Source organism: Verticillium alfalfae, genomic scaffold (genome assembly GCF_000150825.1).
Source record: "Verticillium alfalfae VaMs.102 supercont1.10 genomic scaffold, whole genome shotgun sequence".
NCBI lineage: Eukaryota > Fungi > Ascomycota > Sordariomycetes > Glomerellales > Plectosphaerellaceae > Verticillium > Verticillium alfalfae.
In genome coordinates, this window is record NW_003315029.1 from 668,015 (window position 1) to 682,361 (window position 14,347).

A 14,347-nucleotide genomic window follows, 5' to 3' on the forward strand; every position below is an offset into this window, starting at 1 on the left:
GCTTGGACCTCTGGCTGACAGCATGTGCCAGATGTGAAGATCACAATCCAGGCGTGTCACCGGTCTGCACTCTTGTCTCTTCATAACCCTGGAATTCGACTGGCCAGACCAGCCGCCGGCCATGTCTCGCTTGCCTAGCCCAAGCTCGCAATTCGAAACAGACTCAGGAAGCGTGATGTTGTCCTCCGGGTTGATGACGGGGTCGTTTCTGACAAAGTGTTCAAACATGCTTGCCTCGAGGGCTGCAATCTCTCTGGCGTCTTCTTCGGGGATCTCCATAACGGGTAGATTGGCCTCAGCCTCGGCCAGAAGCTCATCTTGCGTGACGACATCGGGCCTACTCTCCAACGGAGTCACTTCGCGTGCTTCGAAGTCGTACTCTTCGGCTTCGCCGTCATCCTCGCCTTCAGTCGGGGTGGCGCTAGCTGATGCGTCTGTAGCAGACGATTCGTCGGCAGATGTTGCAGAGGCCTCGACGAGATCGGAAGAAGAGACTAAGGGGCTCGACTGCGCGCTGATGGAAACTTCGCCGGCAACAGAAGACGGTGTATCTACAGGGCCTTGATCCGAAGGAGACTCTGTGCCAGGAACTGGGACGACTGGCTCTTCGGACGGAGTGGGTGTTACGACAGGGGAGGTTACGTCGACAGGTACGTCCGTAGGGGTTGGCTCAACAGACGACGCGTCACCAGCTGACGAAACGGCTGCGGAGTCTTCCTGAGCCGAGACGAGAAGCCCCAAAAGGAGAAGGAAGCCAAAGGCCAATTTGATGAATTGTCTCATTATGGTAGACACAAGGGAGGGGTGAACAAGATGACTTTCGAGAGAAGCAATATCAGCGTGGCTGACACATGCGATTGCCTGGCTTGCTGTTCCCAAGGACGACTTATATACAGTACACGTCGTAGGGCATGTCGAATAAAATTCCATCGCGTCCACATGTTATCGCTCGACCAAAGATGCCTGCTGCCAAGCAAACCTGCATGTTGAGGCGCTAGACGGCGATAGCTTCGTCCACTTACGGCTCATGACAGTATCGTGGCGCTAGGTCCAGGTACGGCATTGAGCGTTCCGGGTCCCTGGTGGCGGCGCATTGTGTCTCTCAAGATGCTGAAAGCTGCGGCTGATGGTCACGGGCTGCAGGGACTAAGACAGAACCATCCCAAGGCGTTTGTTCTGTGACCATATTGCGCTGCCAAGACATAAGCTTAATTCAGCCTTGAAAGACTTGGCCACGAAGGGTCTGGCTATTTGGTAAGCGAAATCGTCCTCGAATCAGGTCGGTCGTCTTCAGCTAGAGTCGCCATCACTGTCCTTATGCAGACTGATGCTATTCACGAATCGACTGCGCCGCACCCAGCCCATAGCAGACGCCTCCGGGCTCATTCTTGTCAAGAGGCGTTCGCACGATGACATGGCACGAGTGTGGCTTTGATAATGGTTGGCGAAGCTTTTGCCTGACAGGGCGGTGTACGAGAGTGAACAAGTTCGAAAGCCCTCGTGATGACGCATTGGATCCCTATTTGAGATGCCACACCACCGATATGGAGATGCTGAGGAACGATTTTCAGGCAGGATGTGAGGCATAAACCTGTGTCCATGGCGTGGGCTCAATTGGCTTCGTTGAAGCCTCACCACTTCGTCGCGTCAACACCCCCGTTTTGGGTTAACACAATAGATGCGGGGAAAGACTCCACCAAAATGAAACGATTTCTACGCGAGGTTACCTCGTGAAACGCCGGGTCGGGCCTTTGTACTGATCTTGATCATTGCCCCTACCGACATTATAAATCTTAGGGCACGAAAACGATGGCTGCCGCCTGAAAAGCTGCTGTTCGGCATGTTCCGGGACGCTGATATCAGATGGCAGGTGTCAGAAAGTAGATGCTGAAACTTAGCACGTTAATTCACGGACAAATCACCAGTCCTGATGGTCGAAAACCCGGTGATCTGAAAGGATGCCGTTGCCGAATATTGTTCGCAGTCTCAAGCCGTGGTGTCTGACCTAATTGCAAGCCAAGTGTCGGTGGTATGGAATGTTGTTGCATTGTTCACTGCGTGTCCCACTACCCTTGGAATATTGTATGCATAAGGAATCTTCTAGTCGCTATCGCTCGCGTACATCCACTGATATCTCTGTTGTCTTGACGATGCGGTGTTCCTCCAGATTGCCCTGTAGGTAGAAGCTCTTGTTTGTGTCGGAAGAAACGTGGGAATGGATTCCAGTTGGGACACTGGTAGCAGGACTCTCGGTTCTGAAGTCGTCGAGCGCTAGCTCCTCTGTGCTTGTGCTACGCATTTTCTGGCTTCTACTCTCGGTGGACTGGAAGCCAGTATGCGCCATCGCTGCCGATGCCGAGCCGTACCGATGGTATGTGTTGTGATAGTTGCGCGCGGATGAGAGGCCAGCGCCTGGAAGAATCCGGGCGAGAAGGGGGCGCAATGTTGGTAGTGAAGACGCAATGATGGCAACATTGAGTTCGAGGCAGGACCAGATTGCGACGCTAATATTATCCCACGATGGGTCGGTACTGATGACTCCGGTTCGAAGAGTGAACATGCGGTAGATTGAGATGATGCAAACACTGAAGACTCATCATTAGCTTCAAAAAGCATAGCAAAGGACTACGCTGAGGTGGGACGACGTACAAGAAGCCGAGGCAAAATACAGTAAGCACCAGCATTCTCTGCTTCAGAGGGAGTTGAAGTTTCAACACCGAAGGAATCGGAATGCAAAATATCATAATGTCGGTCGCCATACTCATGCCGGAGGAGAAATACCAGATGGGCAGTGTATCGAGGCATTTCCCGACCATACTGGGAACAATGAACGAGATCGGTAGGCATGCGAGCGACAGAAGAATAACCTGTACGCACGTCCACATGCAGACGAAAATGATGAACCAGTAGCACACCTTCTGCACTATTGGTTGTTCGAAGATTCGTCGATACTGGAAGAGGAAGCCCAGCTTCACAACGTTGATACCCAGATTATAGCTGAGGATACCAACCAAGAGCCACTGTGTACGTCTGAAAGTTAGCATCATTGAACTCCATAACCAACCCGTACAAGATCGAGGCGGACTCCTTGACCAAGCTCGTGGATAGGACACTGACCTTTAGGTCTCCGCACCCTCTGCAGCCGAGACATTCTCGGAGTGTCTTCCCAGGCCATATTTTACCTCGAAGCAAATGGCAATGGAGTCGACGAGAGCGAATATCTGCTCGGTAGGTCAGCATCAGAAGAGAAAGACGCCTCAGGCAAGACTGACGGTTGCCACCAGTATGCTCCAGTCATCTTTGCCGATGGATCCTAGAATCACTCCACGAGTGTAGAATCGACCTGCAAGACAAAGCACAGAAGCCGATATGAACCCCACGGCTATACCGACGCCCATAGGCCCCCTCGTCTCGGTTCTGATGATAGTAGGCAGATCCGCCATTTCGTACTGTCCATTCAGAAAAAAAGGGCTAGAAGACTCGGAAGGCCACGCAGGGCTGGAAGGACCTGGTGGTGTATATGTACCCTGATGGGTCACAGCCACGAGGATCGGACGTAGCTTAATTACAAAGGACACCAGACAGACATCGGGGACGACAGGGTTCGGCGTCGATCAACAAAGCCCATATGCGAAGGGTTGGTGTCTTCCATGCGTTCTGCAATTACGCTTTGGCCGATGCAAATAATTGATCTGCGAGTAGGATGACGCTACAGGCGGAGGCGGAGAGAATGCCCACGTCTTCCCAGGATCTCCGGCGTCTGGAAGGCCTTGAGAAGGCCTGAGCAACGGTTTCATCCGCGGCCTCCGGCCGGTCCATTCCCTCCAAGGCTAACTGTGGAGCAGCTGAGAGGCGTATTGGGTATCCTCAGTGATTAAGTTGGAAGCCTTTCGTGAGGGACCCCCCTACCTTAGTCCATGAATTCAGCACACCATTAGTTAGTACGCCATGTGCCGACTTTACCACGAACGTCTTCGTGGCGTCAAGGTTGTCCAGGAACATTCCGCGGCGTAGCGATTGATGTTACAAAGATGCTATCGAATCCCCTCAGTGGCTGACTCCACAAATGCCGCCCAATGCCGAAGGCACGCTTTTGCAGGCTCCGGAGAAGAGCAATGACATGATCGGTCAGTGCACGCCTCTCCATCTTTGCTGTTATCAACGAGTCAGTTCTCGTGATGGAAATGCATACTGTAGTTGAAAAGGGGTCCCGCTCCGGATGCATACATGGTACACAGAAGCGATTGCAAGACCCTGAAGCCATTGCACTATACGTGCGCAGGGCATGGCTGTGATGTGGCGTATGTGCCGGCCTACCCATCTCCGCACAGACGCATCTCCAGCTTTCAAGCTTTCTAGCTTTCCTGGTTCAGATCCCTTGACGCTGCTCCACCCCCGCAGTGGTTGGCTCACTCGTACAACCCTGGCAACATAGCGCTGACAGGCGCCCTTGTTTCTAGACTCAAGGCCGGGGAAGGACACCGGCTTCCACAGCCGCTGCAGCAAGGGCCGAAATGAATGACACCATTTGTGACTAGCCAGGTTCCCCCTGAGCGAGTCATTTACCAACACAGCAGGGTCTTGGACGACAGGCGGCTCAGAGAACTTCCATCCAGCACCCCTGTTTTGACTTAACCATAAGCTCTTTCCAGAGGCTAGATCCAGCTTGGTTGAACTCCCCCGCCGCCTGCCGTTACTTTCCGTAAGGCCTCGGGGCATCGGTGACAGGTCCGGCCAGCTATTTCAGCTGTGACCTTGTCTAGATGCAGGCCCTGAGTCTCCCACCTCATGGCCCAATGTCTCCTTCCTGACCAAGCAGGTGATCCGGTAGCGGTACAGGGAACGAATTCCAATTATGCAACGCATTCTGTCAAAATACCCCTGACTACAGGAAGAGCTGCCCGTCTCCTGCAGCATTACCGGCTGCCTGAGCCCCACGTTTATGCGGCAATCTCGGAAGTATTGGCGAGGAGCATTCGTTTGCGTGGAGCTGCAACGTTGATTCGTCGCGAAAACAGGCTGCGTTCAGGCCCTTTGGGCTTATTAAGGTCATTGTGTATCGTCCGTTGCCTGTTCGCCTGCGGAATGAGGCCATACCCAGCCATTGATCGAGCACTATTGGCTCTATCTGCAGAAGGCTCGGCAAATGCAACGTGCACGCTCGAAGCGATGTCCGTCGTTGCTCCGCGTACGATTGTAACGGCAAGCGGTGTCTTTACCCCATCCCATGCTTGATAAACACTGGAAGCCTCGCCCACAAAGAAGGTAAAGAACCTTTTCCTTTGCAAGCGACTCTCGTCAAGCTCGTTGGTTCCTTCTGCACCTATTTGCCAACCAGCGAACATCGCCATCAGCCATGAAGCTTTCACAGTCTCTTGTTGCGGCCATTGCGCTAAGTGGCAGTGTCTCTGCTGAGCCTGACTCGTATGACTACGTAAGTGAAGGCTGTGTGCCGCTCGAGCGGTTTGACACGTTCCAGGCACGCTGACAGGGTGGCAGATCGTCGTGGGAGGTGGCACTGCTGGTGCCGCTCTCGCTACGCGTCTGAGTTTGGGCCTCCCCAAATCGAAGATCTTGCTCGTCGAAGCAGGTCCTGCCGCTCCCGATGATCTCAGGATCAATGTTCCTGGCTTCCGGGGGTCAATCTTGGGGTCTGAGCTCGATTGGAATTTCACAACGGTAGGACAGTCGGCGCTTGATGGCCGCTCAGTTCTTGTGAACCGCGGCAAGGTTCTTGGCGGCTCGTCTGCCATGAACTACCTTTGCTATGACCGCGCGTCTGCGCCAGAGTACGAGTCCTGGGCCGAGTTCGGCAACAAGGGATGGGGTTGGAACACCATGATCAATGCCATGACCAAGTCGGAAAATTTTACCGACGACGACGACGACCGACATGGTTTCAAGGGGCCCATCCGCAACTACTACAATCGTGTGGTATACCCTGTGCTGAGGCTCTGGGAGCCTGCCGTAAGCAAGTTGGGCATCAACATCAACGACCGCCAGAGCATGGGTGGTGAGCCCATTGGAGTAGGCTTCCAGCCGACCAACATAGATGTTACAAGGCACACTCGATCTTACTCAGCGAGCAGCTACCTTCCTTTGGCTGGCAAAAACTTGATTGTCAAGACAAATACCCAGGTTGAGAAGGTCAATTTGGTCAAGCGCAAGAGTTCGTACCAGACCACCGGCGTGACCCTTCCCGGTGGTGTCATCATCACCGCCAAGAAGGAGGTCATTGTTTCTGCTGGTTCCGTCCAAAGCCCGGGTATTCTTGAGCTCTCGGGAGTTGGCCAGCCCAATGTTCTCAAGGCGCTGGCATCACTCCCCTTGTCAACCTCCCTGGTGTGGGCGAAAACTACCAGGACCACATCCGCGTTTCCAACACGTACCGACTCAAGGATGGCATCGATTCGTTCGACAACCTCATCTTTGACAACGCGGGGGTCAACGCCACAGGTGAACTGCAAAAGTGGCAGGAGGGTAAACAGTCGCTATACGAGTATACAACTGCAGCCTACGGCTTCATGAACTGGAAGCAGCTCGGCATTGAGGCCAAGATCAAGAAGATTGCCACTGACGTCTTCGGCTCCAGTAAAAACGTTGTCGACGCCAAGAAGCTGCAGTTCCTCAATAACTCCCAGGTCCCTTCGGTGGAAGTTATCTACGAAGCCAACTATGTCGGCGCCTTTGGCTACACTGGTGGAAAGTTTGTAACCTTCCTGTCCACGGTCATGCATCCCTTCTCGCGCGGTAGTGTGCATATCGACCCCCAGAGCCCTCGTGGAAAGCCCATCATCGACCCAAAGTTTTTGAGCAACGAGTATGACCTTACTGCTCTTGTGGAAGCCGCAAGATTCTCTCGCCGCATCGCCGAAACTGCACCCATCAAGGCAACCTGGGAGGCCGAGACTGAGCCCGGCCCAGATGTCCAGACCGACGAGCAGTGGCGCGCATTCGCGAAGAAGGCCATGGGCAGCTTTTACCATCCTGTTGGTACCTGTGCCATGCTGCCCCGAAAGGACGGTGGTGTTGTGGATGCTGAGCTTCGCGTCTACGGAACCACTGGCCTGCGTGTTGTTGATAACAGCATCATTCCCATTATCCCTTCGGCTCACATCCAAACAGCCGCTTATGGCATTGCTGAAGTTGCCGCAGCCAAGATCATTGCTTCTGCGTAACCGCATGTGCAGAGCTGTCTTTTTGAGCGTCTTGGGTCGGTTCATGACGTACCTGCAAGTCGTTGATGAACTTTCCCGTTCGCATCTCGTTGAGCTGTCAGTCGTGTAGCAAAAGGTCTATGCTCGCAGAAACCCCTCCTGTATTTACCAACCGTCAGTTGAGCTGTGAAGGCTGCGTGTTTGACCTCTTGCACCAGTTTGACGTCAAGAAACAAAATCTTGTATCAAATTCCGGTAATCATAACTCCTTGAAAACCTGATGAAATGGAGCATTAGTTGCAGATCAGTGACCCATGTTGTTTTCCTTTCAACGGGGAGGTTTGAATCAGGAGCGTAAACTGCAAGGTCCTAGATTTGACGTTAAAAAGTGCTCGATTCTTCCTTGCACGATTATCGAGGCAAAAACTTCCCAAGTCTCTTCCATGGAGGGATTTGACCTCTATAGAACCAAGCTATGCGGAAACGCGCCTCGGTGTGAGGTCAGAAATACACGTTGCCAGCCAGGTTCACTCGCTTACGACAACTGCCAAAGTTTGGGCTTGCCTGCAAACGTGCTAGAAAACGAGAAAACGACATTTCCAAGGGGCTGTATGCATTTCAGTAAACCCGTTGCAAGCAAAGTTCGACTGCAACTTGTGTGGATGTGCTTATTATTTCGAAAAGTTCGTAACTTTCTTGAAGCAGAGGGAAATACCCTGAGCTCACTATTGACAGATTTGGGAGCCGTTGAGATTCCATCTTTCGTATGCCAAACAGTCTCGGCACATGTTTTGCTTGTTAAGTATTCCCGCTGACTACGAGTAGCAATTCATCCCAAGTTGTCAGCTCGAGGGCGTTCACCCCGCTGGGGGTAAACTGTATGTGTTCACATGTTGTCGTATCACGGCTTTAGAGGAGGACCTTGAGGCATTGATGATGAGAAGCTTTTTTCGATCATCTGTATCCATAATATAAACATTAAGTGTAGCTCAGCATAATGCTCAAGCGTAAGAAGGTGAACAATGGTTGCCGTATACACACTCGTCAAGTTCCGTGTAGCTCACAGCGTGATAACACATCCTAAGCCAACCATAGAGCATGTGGGGTAGACGACTTTATTCTAGCAGTCACCCTTACCCTTCTTGAACTGTCCACGAACAGCGCCAGGAACTGCCAACGAGGAGTGGATGTCCACGTAGTAGTCAGTAGGGTTCTGCTCGATGCGGCTCAGGGTGAAACCCTCGCCAGCATCAGGGCCGCCGTTAGGCTTGACACCAGTGACGAAGGGGCCCTTGATGCACCCAATGGAGGTTCGAACGTCGCCTTCACCTTCGGGGTCGGGGAACACGACCCTGGAGCGCGTTAGACCATGTGTTATGAATCAAGGGACGCGGATAAATAATATACCTAGGAGGTCCAGACTTGCCCTTGGCACCTTGGTGGATGTGGGTGGCAGTCAAGGCCGGGGACTGGTACTCGCCCTGGAAGCCGGAGACAGAAATGTTGTAGCAGATAACATCCTCGTGGGAGTTGATGCCGAAGTTGAACCAGGACTTGGAGCCCTTGAGACCGCCGGTGTAGACGCCTTCAGGGTTGACGACCTCCTCGGGAGTGGCATAGACGCTGAAAGTCGATGTGAAGGCGAAAGGGAAAGCAGAAGCGCCCTTGTGAATGATCTTCTTGGTGGGGGTGGCCATCACGGCGGTGAGGCCGAGGGCGAGAGCAGCGACGGAGAACTTCATTGTGATGGATGTTTGGTATTTGGGTCTTCAGTAAAAGAGTGTGTTGTGAGATGAGGTTGTAGATATGTCGTTGGCTAGTTGATGATTATGTGACTGATGAGTTGAGAGATTAGTGGTAGTAGTTGGCGTTCGCCCTCATTATATAGATCGCTAGAGGAACCGCTTGATACGCCATGCATCATCCCGCATGAATCACAGAAGACCAGGATCGCAAGTGCCCTGTGATGGACGGGAGCCAAGAGCGAGCTTCCTCATCCTCGTCGTCATTCCGGTGGCTCTCCGCGGTCCTCTCGAACAACAACACTACGCCGCCTGCAAGTCGGCAGATTTCAGATTAGGTGCCGGCAGGGTGGATCAAAAGCTCGGCGTTCGACGGGACACAACGACTCCGACGGGCTGATGGACACTGTGGTCACCCCTTTTGCCTCATCATGGTTGGTCGTTGGTAAAGATGGGGCCCAGAGACAACCGAAGGAGTCTAAAGCCGCATGTCGTTTTCTGGCATCGTAGTCCCTCCCTGCTCATTTCGATGCATTCCATTGGCTCCACTGAGTGATCCAGGGGCTTGGGAAGCTCCGGTTGCATCCCTTCTGTGTGTTGGCAAGCCTTCGTATCAGTGAGGCCAAGCCTGATAGTCCGAAATTCAAGATGCTTTTCCGCGATCGACGCCATGGGCTGGTGTCTTGGCCCCTGTCGTCAGCCAACGGTCACCAGGCTCGCAGGCTGCGCAGTAAAAAGTAGAAGACCTGGCGAGAAGGCTTCATCAGGGCCAGTATTCAAGTCACCAAGAAGAGCAGCAATTCGTCAGACGCACCCAGTCGAACGAACGGATAGAGTTGGACGCGAGGCATAGCCTCTTGGCAAGTGCCTAATCGAGTACTGGTCCTAGGAGTCCTGCACATTGTCGATCTCTCACAGTGGATCAATGTCCCGGATGTGCCATCAGCCGCCATCTTAGCGTGGGAGCTATACCTAAACTTCATCCGATTGCCTTCCAATTATTGGGCCCGACGGCTTGGCATACGATCATCCACATGATTACACCTTTTGAGCTCAAGAAGCTCCATGCCAAAGACAGACATTGTCCAGCTCCTGTGCGCACGTGTGGTCCTCATCACTATTCCCCAGGTTTTGACCAAGATGTTTCATGGACAAATTTCCACATTATACCACCCAGACCAGCCTGACACCCACCATCTTGTTGCTCTTCCACCAATCCTGTTTTCGGGCCTGTACTTGCTATCGTGGCTGTGTATACTGGGGAAATGATGGGTCATCAATTCGACGTACAAAGTGTCAAGCCAAGCGCCTATGTCCCTATCTAGATGCACGGATACTTACGATGGGCCCTGCCCAGTCCGAGCTTGTCGTGCCGCTCGGAAAGCAATAAATCCGTCTAGGTGCCAGGGGGGCATGCCCGGGCCCCTTCATGGGAACTCCAACATCTCGGTCTGCGAAGGGTGTTCATGGACTCCGTGGAGGAACGAGCGCTTTTAGATGAATAGTGACCCCACCAATCCCATTTGATCGAAAAGTATCATACACTGTTTTTCCGCCTAGGCGCTTCAATCCCAGACTTGGTAAACAGTGATGCAAGGGCCCGTTTTCCAAGAGTCGCCGAAGACTCGGGTGCACATTGGCCGACCTTTGCCCAGCAGCTTGACTCCCTTTCGAAACCGGCGCGGTTGATCTGGCCATTTCCAAGGCATTCTGTCGTCATTAACCTTGATTAGACACAGCTCCGAGGGTGTTCGGCTTCGGAGCTAAAACTTTGCGCTCTCTGCTCGTTCGAGATGATTAATTCAGTCGCTGGAACCAGCGGCCGGCGAAGTTCCCGTGGGCTGCGCCTCGACGACCAGGCCTAGGATGTACTCAACAGACGAATGACACCTCGAACCTAGCGAGCTCCACATCCCTGCTTCGATCATTTACCAGATCGGGGTCATGTCACTGATCGACAATCGTAGCCTCTACAGACCCGCCTGGCCCAAGGTTAATTGCGGTCTTTTAGCGTACCCCGCAAATGACACTTCGTCAGAGGTCATCTACAACCTCCGCTTCACAACGGAAAAGGATGCCCTTGTTGCCCAAAGGATTATGAAGCAGCTATTACGGCCCACGTGATGACTTGCTCCATCTCCATTTCACTGGTGGACACTGATCCAACGTGGTTATCTTTCTCCCCCCTCTGATCATTTTTATTCCCATTCCTCGTCACAGACTCCTTCCACCGGCCGCCGTGGCATGCATGCCGAATCGTTGTGTTAGTATGCTAACACGCTGCTAACACCGCGAAAGAAAAGGCGCTAGTTCAAGTGCCAATAAGCATAACCAAGCTTGCTACCTACTTAGGTGGGGATTTCAGCCCAGAGCAAGTGGCTGAAAGTGGTTAAAAGCCTCTCTGTGCCTAGCAAAGTCAGTTCACCGACTGCAATTCCAGTGGTGATGTAACTCTTGTGATTCGGATGTATCGGAGCTCGGCCTGGCCCATGCAGATAATCTCAACTATTCTCCGTGGACCCGGACTTTTACGGTAAACCAGCTACAACATGATCAAGGGAGGGACAAATGTCCTAGTCCATGTTTTGCCATGCATGCATGTCTTAGCCGATATCTCATCTCCAGTGCCTGGCCGCGTCAGAATCAGGGGCCGTCCCGAGATCGTAATCTCATTCCTCAACGATAGACCCTTCGACCATGGTTTTCTTTTTCCCAGAGCCCAGGCCCCGACACGCTCTGACCCATCATCTGAAAGCCTGGGGGTTTGTGAAGTCTCGGACACTTGGTGTGTGGCACCCCACAACGAAGATGACTTGAGCTGACCTGTGTGCTCGCATCCCGACCAAGCGCTTTCAATCCAGGTTCTTCTGGCCGTCATCTCAATGCAGTGAGATACGTGCTTAATCACTCGTAGGCTGCATCGAGTTGCGCCATATGTTGGGAGGACAAGTGGCCATTTAAACTGGGTGTTAACTCCCTGCAGCAGTGAGAGCGTATCATTCGCTTGTTGTCGACACTACACGCCTCCCAGCTAAGATACGGGCGAAGAAGGCCCTACACAATGGGGGAAATGATCAGACATACGAGGTCAAAGCACGCAAGTAATTCTCGAAGTCAGCTTTTCTATATACATAAACCGTGTGTCATTCATGGGAGTACATGTTGACAGAGCACCCGGTCACAAACTACTTGTTGTGTATTGTCATGGCTCTACTGATGGAGAAGTACCTTGCTTGGGGTCTATACTTGACGGCGGAAGCTTGCTGTTGCAATAAAACGTGGTTGGTTTCTGCTGCACAGTCTGCTCATACAAGCTTCTCTGGCAGATATCGCACATTCCGAGACTCACTACAACGAAAGTCGCGGGAGAATAGTATTACGCCCTGAACCATTTGGACTTGCAGTTTGGGGTCAGCGAAGCTAATGTTTCTCCATACCAGCATCATTTAAGCCAATGGTAAAGGCTTGGGGGCCTCAAAGAATGATGTCGGCATTCGGACGCGTCGCATGATTTGGAATACAGGACTAGGCAACTCTGACGCGTTTCATAGGCTCATCCCTCACCCAAGACTCTGACTCACAGGAGCGTTTCTTCCGTCGCGATCCCAATCGGACGGCCTCTTCCCGCACTCTCTTTGTCTTTGACTGTGATCCACGACTCGCCATGAGTTGCTTTTGCAACTTTTTCAAAGCCACCGGTCCAAGCTCTTGTAGTTTCATGGCCCTCCCCGACGAAATACTCCATGGCTCTCCCGGTAAGCGCTTTTCTTGTTCCGGCTTCGGATCTTCCTGGACGATGTTATGTTCTGGAGCATCATATGGGCTCCTCAGCTCTTGAGATATCTCTTTGCCTTTCTTGTCCGCTGGTGAGGAGGCTGGTTTCGTCTCATCCTCACGCAATAGGTAGTTTTTCAGCTCGCCGTATGTCGGTGGCCAGTCTCGATGGCCTTGCCACCGGACTACTTCTGAAGCCAGTGATTCAAGGGGCTCGTCATACTTGGCGAGCCTGGCGACAATTCGGAACGGAAAATATTGTTGCAATAGTTGCCCGAGTCGAACTTCTTGTGCACCTGATATGATAACGTTACCGAGGTACCTGGCTAGAACATCGGTAAAAGGACGTGGACCGTATTGCATCAGTGTTGTAACATCAAACACAGCGCCGTCATAAGCCACATATGACGCCGCAAACCCATGACGACCATAGAACATGTCGCCGTCATGCATCACCAGTTCAGCTTCGCTCATTAGAGGCAGGTCTTTCGTGCCGGGCGTTATTTTCGCGACGATTAGCTCTGGCTTGCTGTTAGATATTAGCAACAACGGGCGTGTCTCTGATGGCTCGAAGCTGGGCTCCATCGCGAGGACTTTCTTCGAAGCATCTTTGCCACAGTAGGATTTGAGAGCAACGAATAGCTCCGCTTCTGTCTCCCGAAGGGGCGCAATATCGAAGATCTTGTCCTGGATACGAATTTCGGTTGTAGAGAGTTTTTCGGAGCGAGTACGAGATGATACAATACGCCCTACCCGCAGGCCTTTAATGGCTTCCAAAAGGTCTTTTCCATTCTCAGAATGGTACTCCTCGAAAATGGTTGAAGCATTGGTCCCGGCAGCATGGGCCAAAAACTTTGTGCCTCCAGGGTGCCATTGGGCATAGTCTGTCAAATTTTCATCAGCATGGATTACGTGAGTCGAACTTACGGTACACTATAGCATACCAGTGATGTCGTAGACATGTTCATGGATCTGGAGGTACTGTCGTGTTTGAGGAAATTGATTCCATCCAATTTCACTATTTGTAAGTACATCTTTCGAGCCAGATTCATCAGCCAATCCGAACGGAAGGGTCATTCCAATCTTTAAAGGCTCTATCAGTGCCAGTGCATCGTCGAAGTCGTGATCCCCAAGGAAGACACGCGGCATCGGGTTGCTCCCAGGGGCGCTCATCAGTGTCTCCACGAGGTTCGACTGGCTTTCTGAAGCCAGTTCTTTCAAGTCTGTAAGGCGTCAGATGTTTTCGGTTGCATGAAGAGAAAGTTTAGGGGGAGGCGAACCTGTCAAATCATAGACAAACCCAGCCGCTGTAATCCAGTGAGGGCGGCCCTCCTTGCCATCGCGAATGGCAACATCCTCCTCGCGTAGCCACTGAGCTACCCGTCCTAATGGCAGAATTCCATGTGATTTGGCGTAGAACTCGTCACTGACATTCTTATTAAGAACGTGTCCGTAGGCGGATGGCTCCATCTCATCGCGCACCTCGTCAGCCGTCATCGTTAATACCTGCATGACATCTTCCAGCTCGAAAATCTCGATCTCCGAATCAAAAAGAACCAGCACGAGGACACTATTTTCTTGAACACGCAAGTCGTACAGCCTGCCCAGTGTGAAATATTCGAGAGCGCGGGGTTCCACCTGCCCCCCCAGCTGTGCATGGACAGGCTGCAGTAC

At 52.4% G+C, this 14,347-nt stretch overlaps 4 protein-coding genes across 4 annotated transcripts in view; 1 reads left to right on the forward strand and 3 right to left on the reverse strand.

Annotated features, from left to right (window-relative positions):
* The window catches only part of VDBG_07658 (predicted protein), a gene marked incomplete at both ends in the record, with an annotated part of 2,038 nt that extends 1,255 nt beyond the window's left edge, over nt 1-783 (reverse strand). Inside the window, one exon of the mRNA XM_003002153.1 lies at nt 88-783. Within this exon, the coding sequence (XP_003002199.1) occupies nt 88-783 (696 nt within the window). The remainder of the gene's footprint in view (nt 1-87) is intronic.
* Nucleotides 784-4,066: 3,283 nt separating this feature from the next.
* Nucleotides 4,067-7,178, forward strand: VDBG_07659 (choline dehydrogenase; the record flags this gene model as incomplete). Its single annotated transcript, XM_003002154.1, has 5 exons — nt 4,067-4,127; nt 4,764-4,819; nt 5,339-5,434; nt 5,500-6,342; nt 6,399-7,178. 5 exons carry the CDS (start codon nt 4,067-4,069, stop codon nt 7,176-7,178), a joined length of 1,836 nt encoding a protein of 611 aa, XP_003002200.1.
* A 1,099-nt stretch (nt 7,179-8,277) lies between these two features.
* On the reverse strand, nt 8,278-8,899 carry VDBG_07660 (conserved hypothetical protein; the record flags this gene model as incomplete). Its single annotated transcript, XM_003002155.1, has 2 exons — nt 8,278-8,509; nt 8,565-8,899. 2 exons carry the CDS (start codon nt 8,897-8,899, stop codon nt 8,278-8,280), a joined length of 567 nt encoding a protein of 188 aa, XP_003002201.1.
* A 3,376-nt stretch (nt 8,900-12,275) lies between these two features.
* The window catches only part of VDBG_07661 (predicted protein), a gene marked incomplete at both ends in the record, with an annotated part of 4,285 nt that continues 2,213 nt past the window's right edge, over nt 12,276-14,347 (reverse strand). Inside the window, 4 exons of the mRNA XM_003002156.1 lie at nt 12,276-12,319; nt 12,481-13,557; nt 13,618-13,896; nt 13,954-14,273. Coding sequence (XP_003002202.1) covers nt 12,276-12,319; nt 12,481-13,557; nt 13,618-13,896; nt 13,954-14,273 — 1,720 coding nt within the window. The remainder of the gene's footprint in view (nt 12,320-12,480; nt 13,558-13,617; nt 13,897-13,953; nt 14,274-14,347) is intronic.